The sequence below is a fragment of the Oculina patagonica genome, chromosome 8 (genome assembly GCF_052425735.1).
Source record: "Oculina patagonica isolate OP01 chromosome 8, crgOcupat, whole genome shotgun sequence".
In the NCBI taxonomy this organism is placed as follows: Eukaryota; Metazoa; Cnidaria; class Anthozoa; order Scleractinia; family Oculinidae; genus Oculina; species Oculina patagonica.
In genome coordinates, this window is record NC_135765.1 from 23,616,015 (window position 1) to 23,639,139 (window position 23,125).

Here is a 23,125-nt window from a genome sequence, read left to right on the forward strand (position 1 = left end):
GTAAGGTCACGAGCCATATCCGTGCTCTGATCTCAATATGATCAAAAGCAGGTGTCGAAAGTGAAATGAGGGAAAAACCCCTTATTAATTATTAATAATTCAGCTTCCTGTGCCACGCAACGTCCTTGCCAACATCATTCATCAAGGACAAGGTTAGACGCATAGATGTTCTTTCAATTCAAACTTTTCAGGCGTATGTCTCAACGATTATATGCTCTAGTTGCTATAAGCTTCTCTCCAGGTTACCGAGTCATCTGAATCATAGCGTTGTGCCTGTTTAGCTGAGGTAAGTATTCGATATTATGTATAACCTTTGTTGATGCATCTTAAATTGTCTAAACTCATCTGTATCACTAGATGATTTAGATCTTATTGCTTGTGAGAAATGAAATATTTTTTACTAGTGAAACATACGTTAATTCGTTTAAGGAAAGAAACTGGTTTAAACTTTCAGATTGAAAACTCTGTTTAAATAAAATAAACGCAATTCACTTTATTTAAGAAATAGAAAACATGTTCCGTGTTTCTATCGAGTTATAGAAACACGAGTGGAAGTTTGGGAGAACGAGAAATGCTGTGGGAACACGAGTCGATAGACGAGTGTTTCCACAGCTTTTTCGAGTTCTCCCAAACTTTCACGAGTGTTTCTATAACTCGATAGAAACACGGAAAACATGTTTTCTATTTCTTTTAGAAAACAGCACAAAGAAAATAACGCACATCAAAGTAATATTTAGCGCTTTATTTAACATCAAAACGTAGATTCTCTTCACCTCGCGGTTTTACGTCATGAACAGTAATCAACCAATCATAGTACGGGAGTCGATGAACAGAAATAAATCAACTGTTCAACATTTGCTTCAAGGCTAAAATTCACCGTTGTTTGGCCAAACAAACAAAGAAAACAGGCCCCAAAGTTAACGTAATTATGAGAAATAACTAAGTCGATGGTTTAACTGAAGTCCAGCACTGGAAGGAGTCAAGAATTGTGGTTTTATTTCGCTTCATCGAACTAACCGAATGGTTTGACGACCGACGATCGAGCGACTCAAACCTTGGAGGTGAAAGTGAATTATTTTTCTGTTAAAAGAAGTTTGACTCGGCATTCTGGACGAATATCTTGTCCAGTTGAGGAGCTGTGAATAGTTCTGAAGTGCTGCAAAGCCTAGAATGGAGTGAAGTTGCGCCAATTCATATACTTCTTTGAAAGCTAAGGTCAGCCGCTTCGATAATTTCTTTCACAGACTATTTTTGAATGTGTAGCGGGCTCTGTAAACATCTTACTCGCTTGTTTTAAAATGTGCAAATATTTGTTTAGTCTTAACCTGGTTTTTGTCAGCTGTGACATTAAAATTTGGCACAATTATTAGTTGTTATTTTTGCATTGCTTACTTTAACGCCGTGAATATTGATTGCCGAGTCTACGACAACTGTCTGTGTCTCCATCGAGTTATAGAAACACAATTTTTAACCAATCAGCGCACGTATTTACTTTGTGCTATTTTCTAAAATCCAACTCCGCTTTATGGAGTACAAACAAGTCCAATACTTGTACTTCTCAAGACCGGTTTAGCAGGTTCCGTACAATGCTCCTATTCCTCCTGAGCACTTTAAAGATAAACAAAAAGCCGTGGAAAGTCTGGATAATTTATTTAAGAAAAACTCTGAACGTTGGATAGTAAACCTCTTATTATTATTTTTATCGTGTAGGATCGCTGTTCATTGTTACTCGTCACTGATTTGCATTTCGCCATTGAATTGCTACAAGACTCTCACAAAGGTACAGTGATACTCAAAATGTTTAATGAAATAAACTGTATATCACAAAAACTATTGTTGAGGTGTTACAAGCAAATCGTGGACATCGATGGTAAGTGGTTCTTACAGTCAAAGCGAACTTAAAAATTGTAGTTCCGTTCCATTTCATGAAGATGGCTGAGTGGTGGGTCACGAAGCACTTCATTGTTTTCCTTGACCTATTGTTATTAATGTGCTAAACAAAGGCCTTCTGACGCTTAGAAACAAAGAAGTAGATTGCTTAATTAACTGTTGCAAAATCTGAATAATAAAAACAACTTTCTCGCAATGTCTGTAAAAAGAAAATAATAATATTCCATAATTGTAAGCGGCAATTTCTCTGGCACTGCTCCCCCCTTTTGGGCTGCCATGACCAGAAGAAAAACCCAATATTGTGTATCTATAATGTTTAGCTGCTTGTAAAGAACAAAACTGTGGAATTCTAGTTATTTTACATAAGTCAGTGGGGTGTCAATACATCTACGTTTCACATCACTGCAATTAAGTTATATCTTTAAAATTCATATCTCCTCGCCGGAATATTTCCATTTAAGAAACATTTCAACCAAAGCATGCAGTTTTAACTGATGCGGAATAAAACTTTTTTGGTGATCATGTATAAGTGTAACCACAGAACCGAGTTTTTGACTGTGAAAGAAATTAAACTAACGTTAGTCGCAATGCAAATTTTTTTTACAGGCCTACAAAGGTAATCAGTGCAAGAAAACAATGATGACGAAACACGTAGAAAATTTTCCCCTGACTCGTTTTTGTTACGAAGCATATCGGCTGTCGGCTCGGCTATATTTTGAACTGTATTTTGAGCTGTATTTGAACTGAATGGGTTTACCAATGTGGTTTAATTTAACCTTAAGCTTTCTAGAAACGGCAAGATTAACAAGAATATTATGAAAATGGTTCAGAGTCAAAAGTCAGGAAACAATCTCACAGCACGCCGATTTACCAAGAAGACTCGCGATTGAAGGAAGGACGAATGAACGATTCAGTAGTTCTAAAGACAGTTCATTACAGATTAAGTATTTCTGAATGTATTACTCGTTTCACCCGTTTCCAACCAAAGTAAAAGATTGTGACCGATCGAAATGGATGTTCATCTTCCAAGCTGCTCGCTGAGTTTGAAGCAAAGACGGTCAAAGACAAAATCCCTTTACGAAAACAAGGTAAGCAGAAGCTTATTATTGATGTTCATTTTTTTAACAGATTAGAAAATTCTTTGTTATTAAGATTAACCAGCATTAAATCTAATACATCATTTTTAGGCGGTGACGCCTATATGCCAGGGCACGATGGAGGGTTCGTTCGTGTGAGAACTAAGGATGGGCCGATACTCGATACCAAATATTCGATACATCGATATTTTGACAAATTTGAAAAGTATCGATACTTTCGAAAAATATCGCACTTTCGATACTGAACACGTGACCTGAGCCTGCGGTCTTCTGGTCAGCACCTGAGGTTTAAAAATGCACTTTTGCGCAAACAAATATTGATTTTCTTGTCAATATTTGCATTTTTCTATTGCCTTGACTTGATCTAGTCCACAGTGAAACAAAAAGACCAAAAATCAACATTCCTGGCTAATATTTATAATGCCAGGACTGTCCTTTGTATGGTCAAACAAATCACGTGACATACCAATGACGTCAGTACGAAAGGGACGTCATAATATCGATATCGATATCGAGAAAAAAGGCAAATATCGTATCGATATCGTAGAGAACAGAGAGAGGAGAGAGGATTGGTAACAAAGCACATGCGACAGGTCACGTGAGGTATTTGTATTTGCCTGTCCGCCATCTTGGTCGCGCGATTGTGAACTTGTGAGTATTTTCTTGTAGCGAGAAGCCTTGACTTCAAGATTTGTAGCTGTTATATTTTTGCGCTCACCTACAAACACATAAAGAACTCGTAGTGCACACATACAGCTAAATCGACATACTCGCACACGAGATAGGTCGAGGGTCTACATAAATTTTGGTTTACGCATCGAGCTCTACGCTACGTGTCGGTGAGCTGTTTTGGTCAGACCCTGTCCTGTCATAACTGAAGTTGAACTGAATATAACCATTGAAAGCAATATAAACACTGTCAGAATTGAAATATTTGTCATCTTAACTACTGGCGACATTGTGATTTGAGCTTAACTGAAGACGTGATCAGTACAGAAGAAGTTTACTATCAAAACTGCTGAGATTGCAAAAGATAGAAAGGTGAGCTATCTAAGTTTTATTTGCTTGAACGTGTATTAACTACCGTAGGTTATGGTGTCTTTAATGCAATATAGAGCAGCAGTGGGGTTACATGACGTTCATTTGAAGGCCAAAGAATACTCGGATCGTATGAAAGGGAAATTCTGGTCTATGCTGTTGTTTATGTTTTACCTGGAAGCGATATATCTGCCAACATTAAAAAGAGTAATCCGTTCATGGCAAATGGCTTATTACGCTAGGCTTTGGTTTACACAAATTTGTCTTTATCGTTTCTATATTCCCTTGTTGATTCGACTTGCCAATGATGTTGAGATGAATCCTGGCCCTTTTTACGTTGTGAATTCGTCAAAAACTGTCACGGCTGACTATAATCAAGGTGATGTTGCACTGTTTGGAAGAAATGCTGGCAACCAATGCGTAGCGATGTGCCTAACTGCAGTTGTTTACAATTGTAAAAATAATGCATCGTGGTCAAGAGATCAGCTAAATGAAGTTTTGATTCAAGGCAATGTGCTTTATTCTCATATTAGCAAGTCAGTAGGGAAAGACAGATTGTTGCTATCTGAGATTCCATCTGCATTGTCCATAAATGACGAAAACTTTTCCATTAATTTTAGCAGCAGTTTTGCTGGCGATTTACACATGTCTGATGTAAGAGACTGTTTTTTCCCATTGCAACATGTACTAAATATGTTAATAAAAGACTATGATGCCTTTCTGTTGACTGTTGAAATCAATACGGTTGCTATTATTATTGACAACAAAGGTAATTATAGAATTTTTGATTCTCATTCACGAGATATCCATGGTAACATTGCTGCAAATGGAACAGCAGTACTGTTGGAATTTACTAGTGTACAGGAAATGGTGCAGTATCTGCAAAACTTCTACAGAGAAAAGAATGTAGTGCCATTTGAAGTGTTGGGTATGAAAGTTGAAAATTTATCAGTTAATCAAAACTGCAGGTACACAAGTTCTAGTGCTCTAAGTGTACCATTTTCTACAACAGATAACACTGTAGGGTGCCAGGGATCATGCAGTCAAAGTCAATGTCACAATTTTGAATCAGACATAAGAAAAGAAAATGTAGTTAACAATAGCAGAAAGAGAAAACAAGCACAATCAGAAGAACACAAAGAAAGCTTGCTGATGTTTAGAGAAAAGAAAACTGCAAGGAAAGAAGCTGAAACATGTGGTGAAAGGAACAATATGTCACAAATGTATAGAGAACAGTATGATAGAAAAAAAGCAATTGAAACCAAAGAGCAGAGAGAAAATAGGTTAAGAAAGCCCAAGGAACAAAGAATTAAAAAAAAGAAAATTGAGAGCAAAGAACAAAGAGAGGATAAATTAAAGAAGCATCGAGAACTAATGAGAAAAAGACGAGAAACTGAAACCGAACAGCAGAGAGAAAATAGGTTGAAAGAGAGAAGAGAACGATATAGGAAAAGCAAGGAAACTGAAACCAAACAGCAGAGAGAAAATAGGTTGCAAGAGAGAAGAGAACGATATAGGAAAAGCAAGGAAACTGAAACCAAAGAGCAACGAGAAAAAAGATTAAAGACAAAAAGGGAATTAAAACAAAGAGTAAAGGAACTGAAACTAAACAACAAAAAGAGGAGAGGTCGATTAAAAGAAGAGAAGCTTACAAGGCCAAAAAGGGTTGTGATAATGACAAAACACAAAAATCTTGTGATGAATTGGTTGTTATTTTTCGTGAACTGGTTGCTTCAGGGCCAACGTTTGTTTGCACATGTTGTGAGCAGTTATGGTACAAACATAGTCTTGTCAGAACTGATACTGTACTAAAACTTAATAACGAAGCTGTATTAAGATGCATAAGAAAAGATGAACAGTGTTGTACAGCTCAATGGGTTTGTCATACATGTTATAATCACCTGAAGCAGAATAAAGTGCCTCCATGTGCAGTCCAGAATAAAATGATTTTTCCACATAAACCTGACCATTTAGACTTAACAGAACTAGAGTGGAGGCTTGTATCACCACGATTGATCTTTCAAAAGATACACGAAGCAGCTAGGGGAAAGCAATATAAAATTCATGACAACATAGTGAACGTTCCTGCTGATGTTGTTAATACTGTGAATATCTTACCAAGACTATCAACTGAAACAGACACTATCAAAGTGCAGCTTAAGAGAAAATTAAAATACAAGAACTATGTCCTGTCTCAAAACATAAGACCATCCAAAGTTTTTGAAGCAGCTAAGTGGTTGACTGAAAATGGTGCACTTTACAAGAAAGAAAGTATCAAACTGGACCCAGATTGGAATGGTTTGTTTGCAGGGTCTAATGAAAATGACATGTCAAATGATAGTGCTTGCAGCAGTTCAAGCAACCTTACAGAAAACAATACACCTATAGCTTCAATTAAGTCACTGAATACCACTGTGCAATCTTTTTCAGAACACAGTCGATTGCTTTCATTTCAATTTGGTAAAGTTTTTATTTGCCTTGACTGTGAACAAGTTTTAATAGACTCAATGAATTTAGAAAATCATCTTTTGTATGATCATGGAGTAGAAACTGATACTGAGTGTTGTGAGGAGAGTAACTATATTCCATTTTTTCATAAAAATGACTGTAATAGTAATGAAGTGGTTTTCTTTTGTTCTTTGTGTAGTGCCTGGGAAAAAGAGCAATCACTTTTTAGTGAACACATGGCCATTGTACATGATCTACCACCAATGGAAGATGATGCATCCTCTCAATTCAGTGAAGCAACAGCTAATGTAAGTACTTCCGTTGTGGTCAAACTGTTCAGATATAAAATGCTTGATCCCAAAAATGTTGTTCTTGTAGAAACATGTTTGAAAGGGTATGGATTAGCAAACACTATTTCTCTTAAAGCGTTAGTAGGTATACCAGTAACTTTGAATGTATCAAGGTGCTTATCTAGTGCAACAGATGTGCATTTATCTAGTAGAGATCTTTGTAAGGATTCCTGTCCAACTGAAATGGAGGTAAATGACCCTTGGAATGAAGTGGATGAATCTGAAATGTGTGCTGGTACTTTGGACACAATGTTAACATCCCCGGACTTTGTAGAAGATTGTGAACGTGAAAAGGTTTTGAACTTTGCACCAGGTGAAAGCAATCATCCAATTAGTATTTTCAAAGACCAATATTGCGAAGAGCTAGCATATCCTGGTATATTCTGTGGTCACGCAAGAGCAGATAATAAGGAAAGAAATGTACCTGTGTATTATAGTGACATTTGCAAATCAGAGTTAAGGCGTTCTGATCGTAGAGTTGCTCAGTGTATGGAAAATATTTTCTTTAAACTGAAAAAGCTGCAAATGAAAATAATTTTAGGCAAGTGCCAGATTGCATTGCGAAAGCATAAAACAAATGGAAAGAGACTAACAGCAGGCGAGTTAAAAAAAGAAGGTGCTTTAGACAAATTAGTTCATTTGAATGAAGGGTACCGATTTCTAAGAGCTCTTCGTGGTTCCCCACCATACTTTGAGAAGTCTAAGAGAGATCTATTTGCCATGATAAGGCAACTTGGATCTGCGACACTTTTTTGTAGCTTTTCTGCAGCTGAAACAAAGTGGAATCATCTGTTAAGAATGTTAGGTGAATTAATTGATCACCAAGTATACAGAGATGATGAATTAAATGCCTTGTCATGGGAGGAAAAGTCAAGGTTAATTCAAAGTGATCCCGTCACATGTGCAAGGCATTTTGATTTCCAAGTTCAGCAACTAAGTGTAAAATTTTTGCAAAGTGATTGTGCACCACTGGGGAAAATAGCAGATTGGTTTTATCGAGTTGAATTTCAACAACGTGGCTCGCCACACATTCATATGCTTTTATGGATTGAAGGTGCACCAAAGTTTGGTGAAGATTCAGACGAAAAAGTTTGTGAATTTGTTGATAAAATCATTTCTTGTTCAAAACCTGCAAGTGGCTGTGAACTAGATGAATTAGTTTCTCGTCAAGAACATAAACATTCATTTACCTGTAAAAAGAAGTTTCAAAAACAGTGCAGATTTAATTTTCCTCAGCCTCCAATGAAAAGCACTCAAATATTGTATCCTTTAAGTGACATTGAGAATACAAGTCTTTTGAATCAACACAAGGCTACTTGGAAAGAAATCAATGAAAAACTTAATACTATGAGGGAAGGAGAGAATATTTCATTTGAAAAACTTCTTAATGAACTTGCGGTCGCTGAAGAAGAATATATTCTGGCTATTCGATCTTCCCTAAGTAGGGCAACAATTTTTTTGAAACGAAAGCCAAACGAACTTCGAATCAATAATTATAACAAGCACTGCTTGCTTGCATGGAGAGCAAACATGGATGTCCAATTTATCCTAGATATCTACTCTTGTGCAACATATGTTGTTTCTTACGTATCAAAGGCACAGAGAGGTATGAGTGAACTTTTGAGAAAAGCATGTGAGGAAGCTCGAGAAGGAAATTTGAGTATTAAACAGCAAGTGCGTGACATCGGTAACAAATTCTTAAACAATGTTGAAATAAGTGCACAAGAGGCGGTATATATCGTACTTCAGTTACCAATGCGACGCTCCTCTCGTGAAGTGGTGTTTATCAATACAGCTTTACCAGATGAAAGAGTGTGTCTTTTGAAATCGATGGATGACATACAGCAGCTAGAAGATGAGTCTGAAGATATTGAATCAGGTGGCTTGATAAAAAGGTATACTAAAAGGCCATCTTGTCTAGAGAATGTGACATTAGCTGATTGGGCCGCTTGGTATGACAATAGGAATTCAAACCTTAAAAATCTACAAAAATACTGATGTTGATGGTTTGCCATTAGAAATATTTGATGATGATAACAATGAAGATGATGTTGGTAAAGACATTACTGATACATGTAGCAATGAGCTGACATCAAAGAAGGGCAAAAAAGAACCTCAGAAGCGGTCAAAAGCTAGTGTAATAAGAAGTGTATGGTTTAATAGAGAAAGTCATCCTGAAAAGCACTATCGTGAGCTGCTAATGTTATTTACTGCTTGGAGAGATGAAAATACTGATTTGCTAGGAGACTGTGAGAATTACATGGAGAGGTGTCAGATATTGAAAAAACAGATAAATGACCAAATGGCTCAGTATGCACCATGTAGTGAACAACTAGAGCAAGCATTAGATGATGTACAAACTATAGAAAGCACTGATGATATGTGGGATTGTGTAGCTCCAAACACACAACATGTAGAACTGAGTCACCTTGCAGAAAATGAATGTCAACATGTATGCAACACAGAAGAAGTAGGGAACTATGATCTTTCTGGAGATCTGGGAATTCCTGCTAGTACTACTAGTAATTATGAACATAATATCTCATTTGATGAATTGCCAGATGAAGAGTATAGGGAAGCTGTTCGTTCTCTAAATGTCGAGCAGTTAAATTTTTTCTACCATGTTTTACACCTTGTGAAGACAACCAGTGAACCCTTCTATTTGTTTCTTTCTGGTGGCGCTGGAGTTGGAAAATCTCACTTGACTAAAGTACTGTTTCAAGCAGTTTACAAATATTTAAACACAAGAGCTGGTGTTGATTTTCATCAAATTACAGCTATTCTAGTTGCTCCGACTGGTAAAGCTGCCTATAATATTCAAGGAAGTACAATCCATACAGCATTAGCAGTGCCAGCAAACCAGTCCTTAAAGATTTATAAGAAGCTTGATGCCAGTCGTTTGAATTCCTTGAGATGTAAATTTGCTGGTTTGAAGATAATTTTCATTGATGAAGTATCAATGGTAGGAAATTCCATGTTTAATATTCAAATTAACAAAAGACTCCAAGATATCATAGGTACAGATAATGATTTTGGAGGAGTGAGTATTATAGCAGTTGGAGATTTGTTTCAACTTCAACCAGTATTTGATGGCTATGTTTTTGAAGATTTGGAGAATGATTATGCTCCTTTAGCAGCTAATCTGTGGCAGAAACATTTTCAGATGTTTGAATTACATGAAATTATGCGTCAAAGAGAGAGTCGCAAGTTTGCAGAAATTCTTAACCGGCTGCGTGAGGGTATTCACACTGAGAATGACTTGAATATACTGAGAGCAAGAATCGTTGAAGATCCTGATCAGAACTATCTCAGACATGCTCCCCACCTATTCATTCAAAATGACAGAGTTGATGAGTTTAACAAGTCAGTTTATAATTCTGCAGCTGGCAGAAAATTTATTGTCAAGGCAGTTGATAGTGTCATTGGTGCTCAGTCTGAGGAATTAAAGGCACGGCTATTGAAACAGGTTCCAGATGATCCACGAAAAACTATGCAATTAGCAGCCTGTCTTGCAATTGCAGAAAATGAAAGGATTGAGGTCTGTCAAAACATCAGATTGGATGATGGTCTTACGAATGGTAGTGCAGGTTTAGTGAGATTTATTAGTCTGCTAAATTCTGATTGTCCTGATGGAATTGTTTGGGTTGAATTTGATCATGCTAAAGTTGGAGAGAAAACTCGGAATGAAAATAGAAGCCTTTACAGTGATAATATCCAGCAGAGTTGGACACCAATAAAACCTGTTTGTGTAACATTTTTTGTAGGAAGAGGTAAAGCTGCTCAGATCGTTCGAAAACAATTTCCTTTACGGCAATCTGCAGGAAAAACTATTCACCGTTCTCAGGGTGACACTGAAACCAAGGTTGTAGTTGATCTTACTTCAAGAAGAGCTATTCCTCACATTCATTATGTTGCATTAAGCAGAGTTACTACCATTGATGGATTGCATATAAAGAATCTCAATGAAAAAAAGATAACTGTGAGTAACAAAGTTAAGAATGAAATGCAGAGATTGCGAACAGCAGCTTATCTTCAGCCGTCTATAATATCCCTTGCAGACATTGGTGAGAATTTTGTCAAGATAGTCTTTCTTAATGCACGTTCTCTTCACAAGCACATATCAGATGTGAAAAATGATTTCAATGTTAAGGCAGCAGATATAAATATCTTTGTTGAAACTAGATTGTGGGTGTTTGACCAAAATGACGAATTTGAAATTAATGACTTCTCCTTGTTTAGAAACGATGCATTGTTTGATAGGCAGTTGCATACACAAAGACCATTCTATGGAACTGCAGTTTATACCAGAGCTCAGTGTTATGATGAATATCCTAAATGTCAAAATATGCATGGAGTTGAAATAACAATTATTAAAGTTGAATGTCTGCCAGATGTTGTTATTGCTGGCATTTATAGATCACCAAAAGTGCCAATGAGACATTTGCTTCAAGCATTGAGAGAACTTCATTCCATTATGTCAACAGAACGTTTTCATATAATACTTGGTGATTTTAACATTGATTTTAATGATGGTGTACAAAACAGCAGTATACATAATCAAATGATTGTAACATATGGATATAAACAACTTATTTCAAGCTTTACCACTGATAACAGAACTACAATTGATCACATTTATACAAATCTAAATGAATCAAGAGTCCAAACTGGTGTTCTCGAGACATACTTTAGTGACCATAAAGCTGTGTGGATAGCAACCAAAAAAGAGTAGAAACATGTACATTTTTGTAGGCTATAATGACTAGTAAATGATTAACCTTTTATGTCCCATCATCCACATACAAATTCTCCTGACTGATCTCCATACATTTTCGTATAGCAATTGTTTGGAGAATTTGTTAAAAGTTCAAAGCAATTTCCCTTTGGTGACCATTTTATTACAGTGTAATTCTCCTAACCTCTTCTCTTAATTTAGTATTGACATTGTGAGGAGAAATTTGTAATGATCACTATTAGGTCTTAAGGAAGCATAAATTACATGTAAAGTATGTGTTTCAGAAAGAAAGAAAATTTAAATGAATTTAGTATCTACTTGTGTTACATTTTAAGGTGTTGTAGTTCATCAGCCTTGGTGTCTAAATAAATTTGTGTAACGGCTCCTTTGAGTCCCTTGTGACCATTTGGGTCACACACCCCTCCTTGTGACCCTTTGGGTCACAAACCCACCATATTGCAACTGTACTTATTAGGTAAGTATACGAACAGTACACAATGTAGTTATTTGTTGTTCTGGTCCATGTAATTACACATGTATGTTAATAATGATCGATGTGACATCTAACAGGGATGTTGCTAAGAAAACACTAAGCCGGCTCATCAACAAGCCAGTTGGCTTTTATGGCCTTCGTAGCACTAAAAGTTTATCTAAGTCTTGGTTTTCATGTGAAATTTCAGCTGTATTTACCATAAGTAGTCTTTTAACCGGTGAAATTGGCTGGCAGCCGGCCGTTAGCGACATCCCTGCATCTACATGTACACGTAGTCGTGATATGTAAGTTACCGGTATAAATACATGTATGTTACCTCATAATATTGCACGTGCATTGTATTAGTTATTGTTAAAAAATTATTAATATTTTTAATTATTTTTTTCTTTTATTATGTTTACAGAACAGAAATGTAAAACAACAAGAAAATGCACAAGATACAGTCTTCAGAGAATCCACTGATTGCCATGTTATGTCCAACACTTTCAATCTACACACAGCAACAACCATGTAGCGGTAACATTCAAGTTGAAAAGAAACTGTGTTAAACATCTCCGGATTCACCAATGAAAAGACCCTTCAATCGGAGGTCTTCACTGGCTCACCACTGTATCAACTTTACTTCCTGGAGTCCACTTGTACTGTATGTGTGTATCACCTCCAAATGATAACATATCTTATTGGACTGTATATCTTGCATCACAGATTGTACAGTCAGTGTAGACAACTTTCAGCAGCATTTAAACAAGAGTACATCAAGATACTGTATCAACCTTACTTGCTGGACTTCACTTGTAGTGTCGTATTACCTCTAAAATGTAGTAACAATGTTTTGGACTTATTGGTCTTATCCTGCATCACAGATTGTATAGTCAGTGAAGACAAATATCAGCTGCATTTAAACAAGAGTTAATCAAGATGCATTATTTCAAGACAGTATTTTTCTGCCAAAGTTGTAACAGCTTCCTGGCTTTCTAGTACAGTTGCATACTATGTTGCATTCCATGTAACAAAGTGACAATGAAAGACATTTAGTTAGCATGGTTCAAGTTTAAATGTCAATTTTGTGATCAAAGTAGCTCAATATTTGCGTTTTTTTTAAATTGGTTAGAAACTAACCTTACCTTGGGATGCACAACTTAATAAAAAATACCATCCAAAGGAAATTATTGTAAAATTTTATTTACTTGACAAACTCCTTTCCCCCTTTTATAGCAAATGAGTCAGTCTCTAAACTATCAACTTTAATCAACGATGTCTATTTCAGTGTTTAATTACTTGGATATCTTTTGCTTTTTGGGCTCACATTTTCACTCACAACAATAGACCTTTTTAGCTTTGTGTGTCAATTGCCCATCACAAATCACACGATGCTCCCTAGAGAATTTCCTTTTAACTCTCTGAATATCGTGAAGTAATTCTCAAGGGTAACATCACATAGTCAGAAATGGGACAACAAACAAACAAAGCCCAAAAGGTCTATTCCCAGTCTGTCTGGGCTTCAAACATACTGACTTGCTATACTGAAACGTCACCGCCTTTGCATGCATTGCGTGCCGGTTATTTAACGGAGCTGGGTTCTAGCGATCAGTCGTGTACCGGTATGTCAAAACAAAGACATAGCCTTCTTTAGTAATTAAACGCGAGTTGTATTCAAAGCAGTAAGTATCTACTGAGCATTCCTTACTACTAGTATTTCTTTTCAGCGGTAAAATTGTTTATCCTGGAGTTAAATCACTGAAGTAGGAGGAACACAGCACTTTAAAACGTTGAAAAGCGCAAATGTCCAGTTGCACTTCAAGAACAAAATGTGCATTTGCAAATTTGCGGTCGAGTCAGACACAATATATATGGGACATTCCAAGCTCAGAGCCTTAGAGAAATACATTTTTCTCCATGACATCTGCTATTTGTCGCTAAAAATTTTGCTTAGTTTTCCTTATTTCAATTTTTATCATACGATTGTTATGAGTGAAAAAGTTTTGTGAAAGTTTATTCCTCTTAATGTAATCTGATATACAACCTTTCTGGAAATAATTAAATTGATTTCTATTTTTTATAATTTACATGTACATAATAGAAAATAGCACAGATTCTAATATGTTATGTGTAAGATCATAAGCATTGTTTATGTTATAATAACCAAACTGATCAGTTATAATTTTGGATAAGGGCTTGGAAAAAATTAATTCCAGGTTGCCCCATTGGTCAACAAAGGTTAAGCTGTGTATGTGTGTCTTAGTAAACTTGTGGCTTGATAATTTATGTGCAGTCAGCAGATAATCATGACTTATATAATTACCTAGGCCTTAACCATTACGCAAACAGGCATGAGATTTATTGCTTGTCAGGAACGTTTATTTGCCCCGGACAACCAGAGGGGACCTTTTGATCCCTTAATGCCTAAACTGATATAATTAATAGCTTTGCATCGCTTTCTTGAAGGTTGTGACTCACACAATTTTTTTAAGTCTTTTAAAGTTTCCCAACTTAAAGCAGTGACTAAATCAGATATTCTTCCTGAATTTTTTTTTCTACAAGAGAAGTAGGATTATCTTGTGATCGTGAAAAAAAAAGAAGTTCAAAATGAGCCTGTCTAATATAAGATGAAGAGAATATCATCAAAAGCAAATTGAAATTACGTGTACATCAAGGTTTATGGAGTTAATTCAGTGACATTTATTTATGAATGGTGTAAGATGCAGTTTGAATTTATCATTTATATTAGCAAATCTGTTGCATTTCTAAAACAAGCTACCTTATTGTTACTTATTTTCGCGGGCACTTAATTTCGCGAAAATGGAACGGGAATATCTCGCGAGACTTAATTTTTTGCGATTTGGCCAAAAATACGCAATTCGCGGGTCTTTAATTTCGCGGTTTTTTAAAAATCGCGAAAATTAAGTTCCGCGAAAATAAGTTACAATAAGGCATGGGATGCCAGGATGCAAGTTAATATTGTAACAGTTTTTTCATAAGTGTAAATTTTGTTTTCAGTGCAGGCAAAACAGAAGTTTAAGGGTACAGTTTGTTTGTGATGATGTAGGCAATCATTATTAGTGTCAGCTTAATCTTTCTTTCTCTAAATATAAAAGAAGCTCTGTGACAACTGAATTTTTGTTCATGTGAATCTTCATTAGCGCATGGAACTTGTTATTCAAGTGTAGAATTTTGGCGTTGAGAAATAGTTGGTGTTTTAACCCCTTGGTAAGTTTATGTTTCCTTGAAATCCTGGTTCTATTGAGGAATTTCTTATACACAATTTACATGTAACAGCGCATGTAAATATAATGTCTCCATTGTTCAAGAAAAGAGGGGGTGGGGAGGGGTTTGATCCAGGGCAAAAACCCAACAAGATCTGCTATCTGACCGAACAATTACCGGAATACTTGTAATGACTTTTTTGGAGAAGTGCAAATTGATCTGTTCGAATTCTGCTTGTTAATACCTAACCCTTGATAACTAAGCTCAAGCCCTAACTTCACATAAAATATCTTTTGTGATACTAGGCAAATGTGGAAAGAGAACTTACCGGCAAATTCAGGTGAAATTTCACATAAAAGCAAAGACTTTCTAAACTTTCAGAGCTGCTAAGGTTCGAAAAGCCAGCTGGGCTTGTCGTTAAGTCGGCATAGTGTTTTCTAAGCTACATCCCTGATAAAAGTTTTGGGGAGAATATGCAAGCCTTCATGAAAGTGAAAGGATTTTTGGTTCTGAACATATCCTCCAACACAGACCCTCGCCCAGGCAAAAATTGGTTAAAATATCTCCCTTTTATGTATCTGTAAAGTGTTCTAAATAACTAAAGCCAATGATCATCAACCGATTTTTTTTTTCCTCTTTCAGGGTTGACACAAGTAGAGAATTTCCACAGAGAGTTGCATACATAGAGAGAGATGAATGAACAATCAGATTATTATTTTATTTCTTTATTGCATGTACAAAGAATACTTATGTACATATATGGACAGGTGTAATTATTAAATATAATGAAATAAAGTTATGGAACAATAATGTACATATTTCTTAAAGCACCCCTATGATCATTTTTTTGATTTTCATCTTTTTACATTGTCGTGAACAATTAGACTTTCTTACTCACTTTGCCAAATTTCAATCCATTACGAACATCAGAAGTCGTTTTGTTATAACATTTATTCCAGAGAATTTATGGCCGCCATTACTCAACCTTGCTCCAAGGATAAAGAGCTAAGGACTAACTGTTGTAAACGGATAAATTATCGAGAACAGAAGTAAACACTGAGTAAACGCAACTCAATTCTCTTTAATCTGAACATCCGAATGACACGTGTAACTGCACATGCGCAGTCCTAACAATCTGAACAATACCTATTATATAACACTAACAAACAGAATTTCGTCCTCTCCAGAATTAATTTTTGCTTAGTTTACATGTAATTAAGTAAAACCCCTTCAGGACTCATATAAAGGGAAACCTATTTGGCAGAATGACAGAATGTTACTATTTTGCTTGCGATGTGCAAGCTCCGGTTTGCTAGCGGAAAGCTGTAAGTTATTTTTGGTATTGGGCAATAATAATACTGTACCCATTTTTTTAGGGGGGGGAGGTGGGGGGGGGCAAGCTACATGTAAAACTTTCCAGTTGTATCCTATGTACAACTGTAACATACAAGTCATGATGGGGATATGGATATTTTCTAGAATAACACTTTCTTTGTTCTAGTTCATCTTTGAGAGTTTATTTATACTAGTTTATCTTTGGGAGGTTATACACAGACTGCTAATTGATAAATAAATCCTTCTTTGATTAATCAATTATTTTTGGTGCTGTTAATTATAGTGAAAAACGATACATATAATTTATAAAGAAAATAATATAAATAAAAAACAGTGTAAAAAAGTATAAAGGGCAAATAACCGGGGAGCTCCAATTGTAGTCTTGCCTAAATCTATTTAGTAGAAATTCAGCTGTGTTCTATTGGAAATCCGCGAATCTGATTGGTTCTCCCACTGTTTTCTATTCGCCTATAGAAAACAGTCGCGCTCGCGCGTTGCTCTTTATGCGGGAAATTTTCTTGATTTTTGTCTTCAAAGTGCGCAATATTGTAGGTTTTGGACTGGAATCCTTTAGAGTTTCTACTAAAACAATTAGACTACGCGCCCACGTTTTCTATGAGCGGTAGTCAACTCGGCTGCGCCTCGTTGACTATTTGCTCATAGAAAACTCGGGCTCGTGGTCTAATTGCCAACGAGTCAGGCCTTCTGGAAGACCAGAAGGCCTGACGAGGCGGCAGAATACAGGGCCGCGAGAAGATTTGTATAGGCGAACAAAATCTCAGAAACACTCCAAATTTCGAGTAATGTAAGTAATGTAATGTAATGTAAGGTGAAAACAGCGAATTGAGCCTTGCAGCCATGGTAGGTCATGGGTTCGACTCCCGTTGGGGGAACTCGGAAAATCTTTTTTTCCGGGTATTTAACTTGAGAACGCTTAATTTTCACTTAAGACAAGTCACCATTCAACTTAACATTTAGGTTAATTAATATCAGGTATTTCTTTCTCCAACGTATTATTTTAGCAATGGCATCACCTTCTGATGGAAAACTTGATTTTGAGGATCACACTTTAAGAGGTGAGAAAACAAACGGCAAATAGATAGAAAGTGGTTACAATCTTCTTGTGCTCGTGTTGTTTGAGAAATTGCATGTACATATATCTTTAATACTTTATCTGTATAAAAGCCCACAAGTGAAGAGTGTTTCGGAGGAACGTCTCGTGATGGATGTTACTGTGTTCAAAAGGAGATGCCCGGGGCGAAGATGCGACTTTATTGTTACCGTAATGATTCGATTTAGCGCCCGGGGCGCTTATTTACTTTTGGCACCTCAAGGGAGGGCGCTTATTGGAGACAGGGCGCTTATTCGGGGCAGGGCGCTTATTTAATCTTTTGAGAAACAACCAAATGCATCTAACAATAACAGAAACTGAAACAGTTAGAAATTGTTAAAAGTTCAGTTACTTTTAAAATAATTGTTCATTTTAGCAGTAAATATATACATGAACTGTACGGTGAACGGTCAGGAGTTTATCTAGTTGGCGTCAATGACTTCAGGTGGGGCAGTTATCCACAATATGGGCACTTATTAGAATAGGGGTTCTCATAAGAATGGGGGCGCTAATTAGAATGGGGGCGCTTATTGGAATAGGGGCGCTTATTAACAAAAACACATTCGAAGGGGGGCGCTTATTCGAAAGGGGGCGCTTATTGGAAGGAGGGCGCTAAATCGAATCATTACGGTAACCAATAAATAGTAGGCTTATCCTTAAGGAGGCTCGATGTAGTTTTTTTAGCCCAAGGGTGGTCGTTTTGAAAATAAAAATTATCTAGGAAGCCAATGTTCGATTTTTGCGAAAATACAGCATAATGATCATTTATGAACAAAGTTTAATTTTTTACTAGTCACTTAGAAACAAAGGTTACCATAGCAACGATTGTTGTTTCCTTTCGTTTTCAAACAAGCCTAATTTTCTCGAAATCTAGATTGACTTTTGGTATTCATTTTTTGATATGTTTAAGATTAGTAGATTAACTAACAGTTGACAGAATTTTAGAAAAATCTGTAAGAGCGTTTGCAAGTAAATCAAGAATGAAATTTTCAGAAATATTCCGTTTTAATGTGAAAAAGGTGCTTTTAAATTGTTTCGTAGTATTTGAACGCAGTTATTCAAAATGAAATATAAATACTTACACCATCAAAGACCATTAACTAAAAGCGAGAGAGTTTTTGCTTTAATTTGGCAAAATATATCGACTGCCAATTGTAGAAAAATTCAAGAAGTTACAAAAAACTTCATTCTTGATTAACTCTAAAACGCTCTTACAGATTTTTCTGAAATTTTGTCTACAAGTAGTCAATCCACTGTACTTTAACATATCAAAAAATAAATACCAATTGTCAATCTAGATTTCAAGAAAATCAAGCTTTTTTGAAAACAAAATAAAACGACAATCGTTGCTATGGTAACCTTTGGGACTAAGTGACCTGTAAAAAATCAAACTTTGGTCATATTTGATCATTATGGTGTATTTTGGCAAAAATCGAACATTGGCTTCCTAGATAGTTTTCATTTTCAAAACGACCACCCTAGGGCTAAAAAAACTACATCGAGCCTCCTTAAGTGTCCCCAATTAGTAGCGGGGTGCTCCCGCTCGGCTAAAGTTTTTTTAAGAAACGTTTATTAAGTTTTTGATTGATTGACTTTTCCTTCGTCAAAGAGAAGCGGAAGGTGGAGGTGATTTTTCTACCCTTTAGGCCCAATGATTTTTCAAAGGTCTTTCATCTTAAAAAAGGAGCTCTTTTTGGACGTAAATGGTTACTAAATATGCAGCTGTAATATCACTGATGAGACCCACTGATGCCTATTGCCATTTGCTGCGCAGAGCTGTGCTCATTGGATGTGACAATTATGCTAACATATCTTACACCAGATTTGCAATATACAGAACTAACTTCAAATAAAAAAAAACACACCTAAAACCGAGGCAGAAAATACCAAAAAGAAAATAATTAACCAAATTGGAACAAGGATAGCAAAAACTGGTCTAGTATGAACCGGATTGCAAACGAAGAGCTTGAAAAAAATTGTTGTACCATCATTGACATTGCTGCTTTCAGAAAGAAACATAAAAAATAAAACGAGAATCAATGATATATTAATTGTTTTTAGTAGTACTTTGTCAGAAAACAAACGTTGCAAGCTTCTGGTTATAGTGTTAAGCGGGAGAATATAATAACTATACGCGGTTCTTTTGTAGCGATAGCAGACGTGTACCTCCAAGAAGGCAACAAAGAATATAAAAAGAAAGAACTTTTCAACGCCATACACTTCTACACTGAAGGACTTCAAGTGAACTGCAAGGATGACGAACTGAATGCCAAACTGTACAGCAACAGGGCAACAGCTTATTTCCATTCAGGTGTGATCCCTTTTAGTAATTCTTATTTATTAGTTAAACTTTGTTTAAGCGCCAACCATTTTGCCGCCTTTTTCATACAATCACTTCGTTAAACTAGGTCAAATTAAAATTTCTGGCCATGTACATCAGTTTTAAAACATTAAAAAGGAACAATAAATGTAAAATAACGCAGTGTTCTTGAATATTCCTACGACAATAATTGAGATGGGAATTTACTGATTCCAGTTTTCGATTCGCATCTTATACTGGTCATTACTGGATACTAGAGAATTATAACTAACTTGCGCTACGCGTTAGTTGGTTATATAATCTCATATCCAACTTGCGCTCACGTAGATTCTTTAAGTCCAAAGGTCGACGGCTTTCAGAACGCGATGGCTGGTAGCTGGCCTGTGACGAGAAGGCCGTTCTGAAAACTCTTAAGACAAGTTGACGTTGAATTGTTTGAAATAATGCCTTTTCCAAATGTTAAAGGACAAGGAAGAAATAGCATGTAATAGCAACAAAAAGTTGAAAAGATTATGGCTTTGAAATTCCCTGCGCGCCGCCATTTTGGATGTCATGACGAGTGATGGTTGCCGCTATTGTTTGGAAGCAGAAGATTTGTGTGAAACAATTGTGCAATTTATCACGCGTCATAAAATCCAAACTGGCGGCGTGATAATATTAAATCTTAAATGCAGATCAGCTTCTACAAATGGATTTTATCCGTTTGTAATCTTCATATAGGGTTTTCGAGCGCTTAGAATTATGGGTAAATATATCAGTCGCCATTTTTTCCCGTAAGGTGGATTGAGCATGCGTAACACGTCTCCTTTGTAGAATTTACTTCCGGTGACGTCTTACAGCCGTTGCGTCTCGGATCTTATAGTCCTTATAATTGTAAAATATCGAAACACAGACCCAGGTAATTACGATTTCGCTACTTGATTTTATTCTACACATTCTTTGGCTTTACCACTTTTTCGAACTTTCAGTTTTTAATATCATGTTTTTCTTAGGAAACTACCAGGAAACATTGAATGATGCAACAGCTGCTATTCAGTTGGAGCCAACTTTCATTAAAGCTATAGAAAGAGGTAGGTTTATGGCGACCTTATTCCATGACTTGTGGGTTGTAAGTCTTTGTATAACAGAACACTGCTTAGCATAAGTTCACAGGCCTTTTTAAAATCAAGTTATGATTCAGCCGTGAACGACAGATTGAGTTACCTGTTCCTGTGTAGAGGTTTAAATTCTCTCTTCCTCAGTACAGCTCCACCCAAAAGATCAGAGAAAGCTTTTAAAAAGCATTTTAAAGATTAGATCTTCTCGTTAAAGACTCCCCAAAAAAGAGCTGGTGCGAGCTACCTTACGTTGGATGACACTCAAACACATTTGAAGGGAATGCCCTACCCGCATTATGCCCTGCTAAGAGCCTTTTACAGCTTTTAAAACTAAGAAGAGATGATTATCATTTCAAAACCGGGGCCTTTCGTTGTAGCAATGGACATAAACCAGTCAATATATCGGTTAAGTGCGGCCTCGATAGAAGCCCTGCCAAGTTTTATCACGATGACAAACACCATCCAAAATCCAGAGGGATACTTTCGAATCACTACCAACCGCTCTTTGACAAAGAATAAAAGATCCACACAAAATAAAAGTACACAAGATTCTTCCCAAAGCTGTGTCAATCTTTTTTGCCCTACAGGATGATATCCGAACTTGCACACCTACATGGCCTCCTTAAGACGCAAACAGTGGAGATAGGCTAAACACCATTTTTTTCGGCTTCTGGCAAATATAAATATCCGCTGTCGAAATGGCTAGAAGAAAAACTGAAGCAACAAAAATAACAAATTTCTTATTAACTATATGTTTGGCTTTACTGACGAAATACGAGCCATTGGTATCGAATCAAATGAATGTGTCATTATTCAGCAGAGTTCCTTATAAGTAAACTATGGCCATACCCGCCGACAAAGCTTTTAAGGGCAACTACTTAGTTTAATTTCTCATGATCAAGAACAAATTGCTTTCTAATGCAGGAAATTTAATACACTCGTCCTTGTATTATTGACTTTTTTCCCTTATAGGAGCGAGTGCCTGTGTGCAGCTGCAGTGTTACGAAGAAGCCATTATCTGGTGTCAAAAGGGATTAGCGGTATCCTTTGATAACATGCTTTTATGTTTCCTGCTAAACGTAAAATCCAATTCGTCAGCGATAGGATACCCTTTGAGGAGTGCAGTGAAGCTAATAGCACCTTATTGTTACATATTTTTTCGGGCCTTAATATTTGCGATTTTCAAAAAATCACGTATTCAAAGACCCGCGAAAACTTCTTTTTAACGTTTTCCAACTTATTGTTAACGCTTTTAACGTAGTTTTGGCCAAAACGCGAAATTTATGTTCCGCGAAATATCCCGTTCCATTTTCGCGAAAGTAAGCTCCCGCGAAAATTACTAACAATGTGTATTTTTTTCTCTGTCTCTTCCACTTTCCAGCAATATGTTCACCCAAATCTCAGTTCCCTTCTCAAACGTTCAATTAAAATATTTTCCCAGTGCAGAAACACAGAGAAACCCAGAGCATCACATTTTGAACCAAACTTCTTTCGGATATAAAACATTGTAGACAAATCTTTTAGATGTTTGCTCGGCACGTATCGGACGTATTATGCCAGTAGATTTTTTTTTGGAAAGGTTAAAAATGCTACCTGCTTCAGTTCATTTTCGAGAATTGTTCAGGAAATAACATACACAATAAAGAAAGTGTCTGAGACCCTAAGCGATTCACAGAATGTAGTCCGTGAATACGACAAAGTCACAAAATAGAAAATGTGGATTGATAGTGTTTTCACTGTCACGCTTTACATTGATGTTCTGGTTCCAAAAAGCGTTCGTTACAGATGTTTGGTATTATAATGTCCGAAATTTGACCGTCTTAATCTTTTCAAGGTTAAAAGTATATCTTCATTTCTAATTTTAATTCAAGAGTTGATAAGCGACATTCAACATTTCTTAAAAATTGTATTCTCTCATTCTTCATCATACGTAGATATTATAAGTAAGGTATTGCCAAAAAGGCAGAGTCGAGGAGCTGTACCTAGTTTCTAGTAAGTGATTCTGAC

General features: G+C 36.3%; 3 protein-coding genes across 4 annotated transcripts in view; all 3 read left to right on the forward strand.

Annotated features, from left to right (window-relative positions):
• The window catches only part of LOC144663543 (uncharacterized), a 67,642-nt gene that overhangs the window by 22,582 nt on the left and 21,935 nt on the right, over positions 1 to 23,125 (forward strand). For both annotated transcript variants that reach the window (XM_078524527.1, XM_078524526.1), the window contains exons 2-4: positions 19,851 to 20,012; positions 21,014 to 21,091; positions 22,091 to 22,158. In XM_078524527.1, the coding sequence (XP_078380653.1) occupies positions 19,851 to 20,012; positions 21,014 to 21,091; positions 22,091 to 22,158 (308 nt within the window). The remainder of the gene's footprint in view (positions 1 to 19,850; positions 20,013 to 21,013; positions 21,092 to 22,090; positions 22,159 to 23,125) is intronic.
• On the forward strand, positions 5,969 to 12,565 carry LOC144663234 (uncharacterized). The gene is made up of 2 exons (XM_078524147.1): positions 5,969 to 6,781; positions 12,455 to 12,565. The coding sequence occupies exons 1-2, from the start codon at positions 5,969 to 5,971 to the stop codon at positions 12,563 to 12,565; spliced, it is 924 nt and encodes a 307-aa protein (XP_078380273.1).
• Positions 8,970 to 12,399, forward strand: LOC144663557 (uncharacterized). The gene has a single exon (XM_078524549.1). The coding sequence runs from the start codon at positions 9,024 to 9,026 to the stop codon at positions 11,553 to 11,555; it is 2,532 nt and encodes an 843-aa protein (XP_078380675.1). The 5' UTR covers positions 8,970 to 9,023; the 3' UTR covers positions 11,556 to 12,399.

Excerpts from the sequence above, each read along its gene's own strand:
- LOC144663234 (XM_078524147.1), top strand. The coding sequence starts at position 5,969 with ATGATTTTTCCACATAAACCTGACCATTTAGACTTAACAGAACTAGAG. Across the intron at positions 6,782-12,454 it reads TCAGTGAAGCAACAGCTAAT|AACAGAAATGTAAAACAACA; the intron begins GTAAGTACTTCC and ends TTATGTTTACAG.
- LOC144663557 (XM_078524549.1), top strand. The coding sequence starts at position 9,024 with ATGTTATTTACTGCTTGGAGAGATGAAAATACTGATTTGCTAGGAGAC.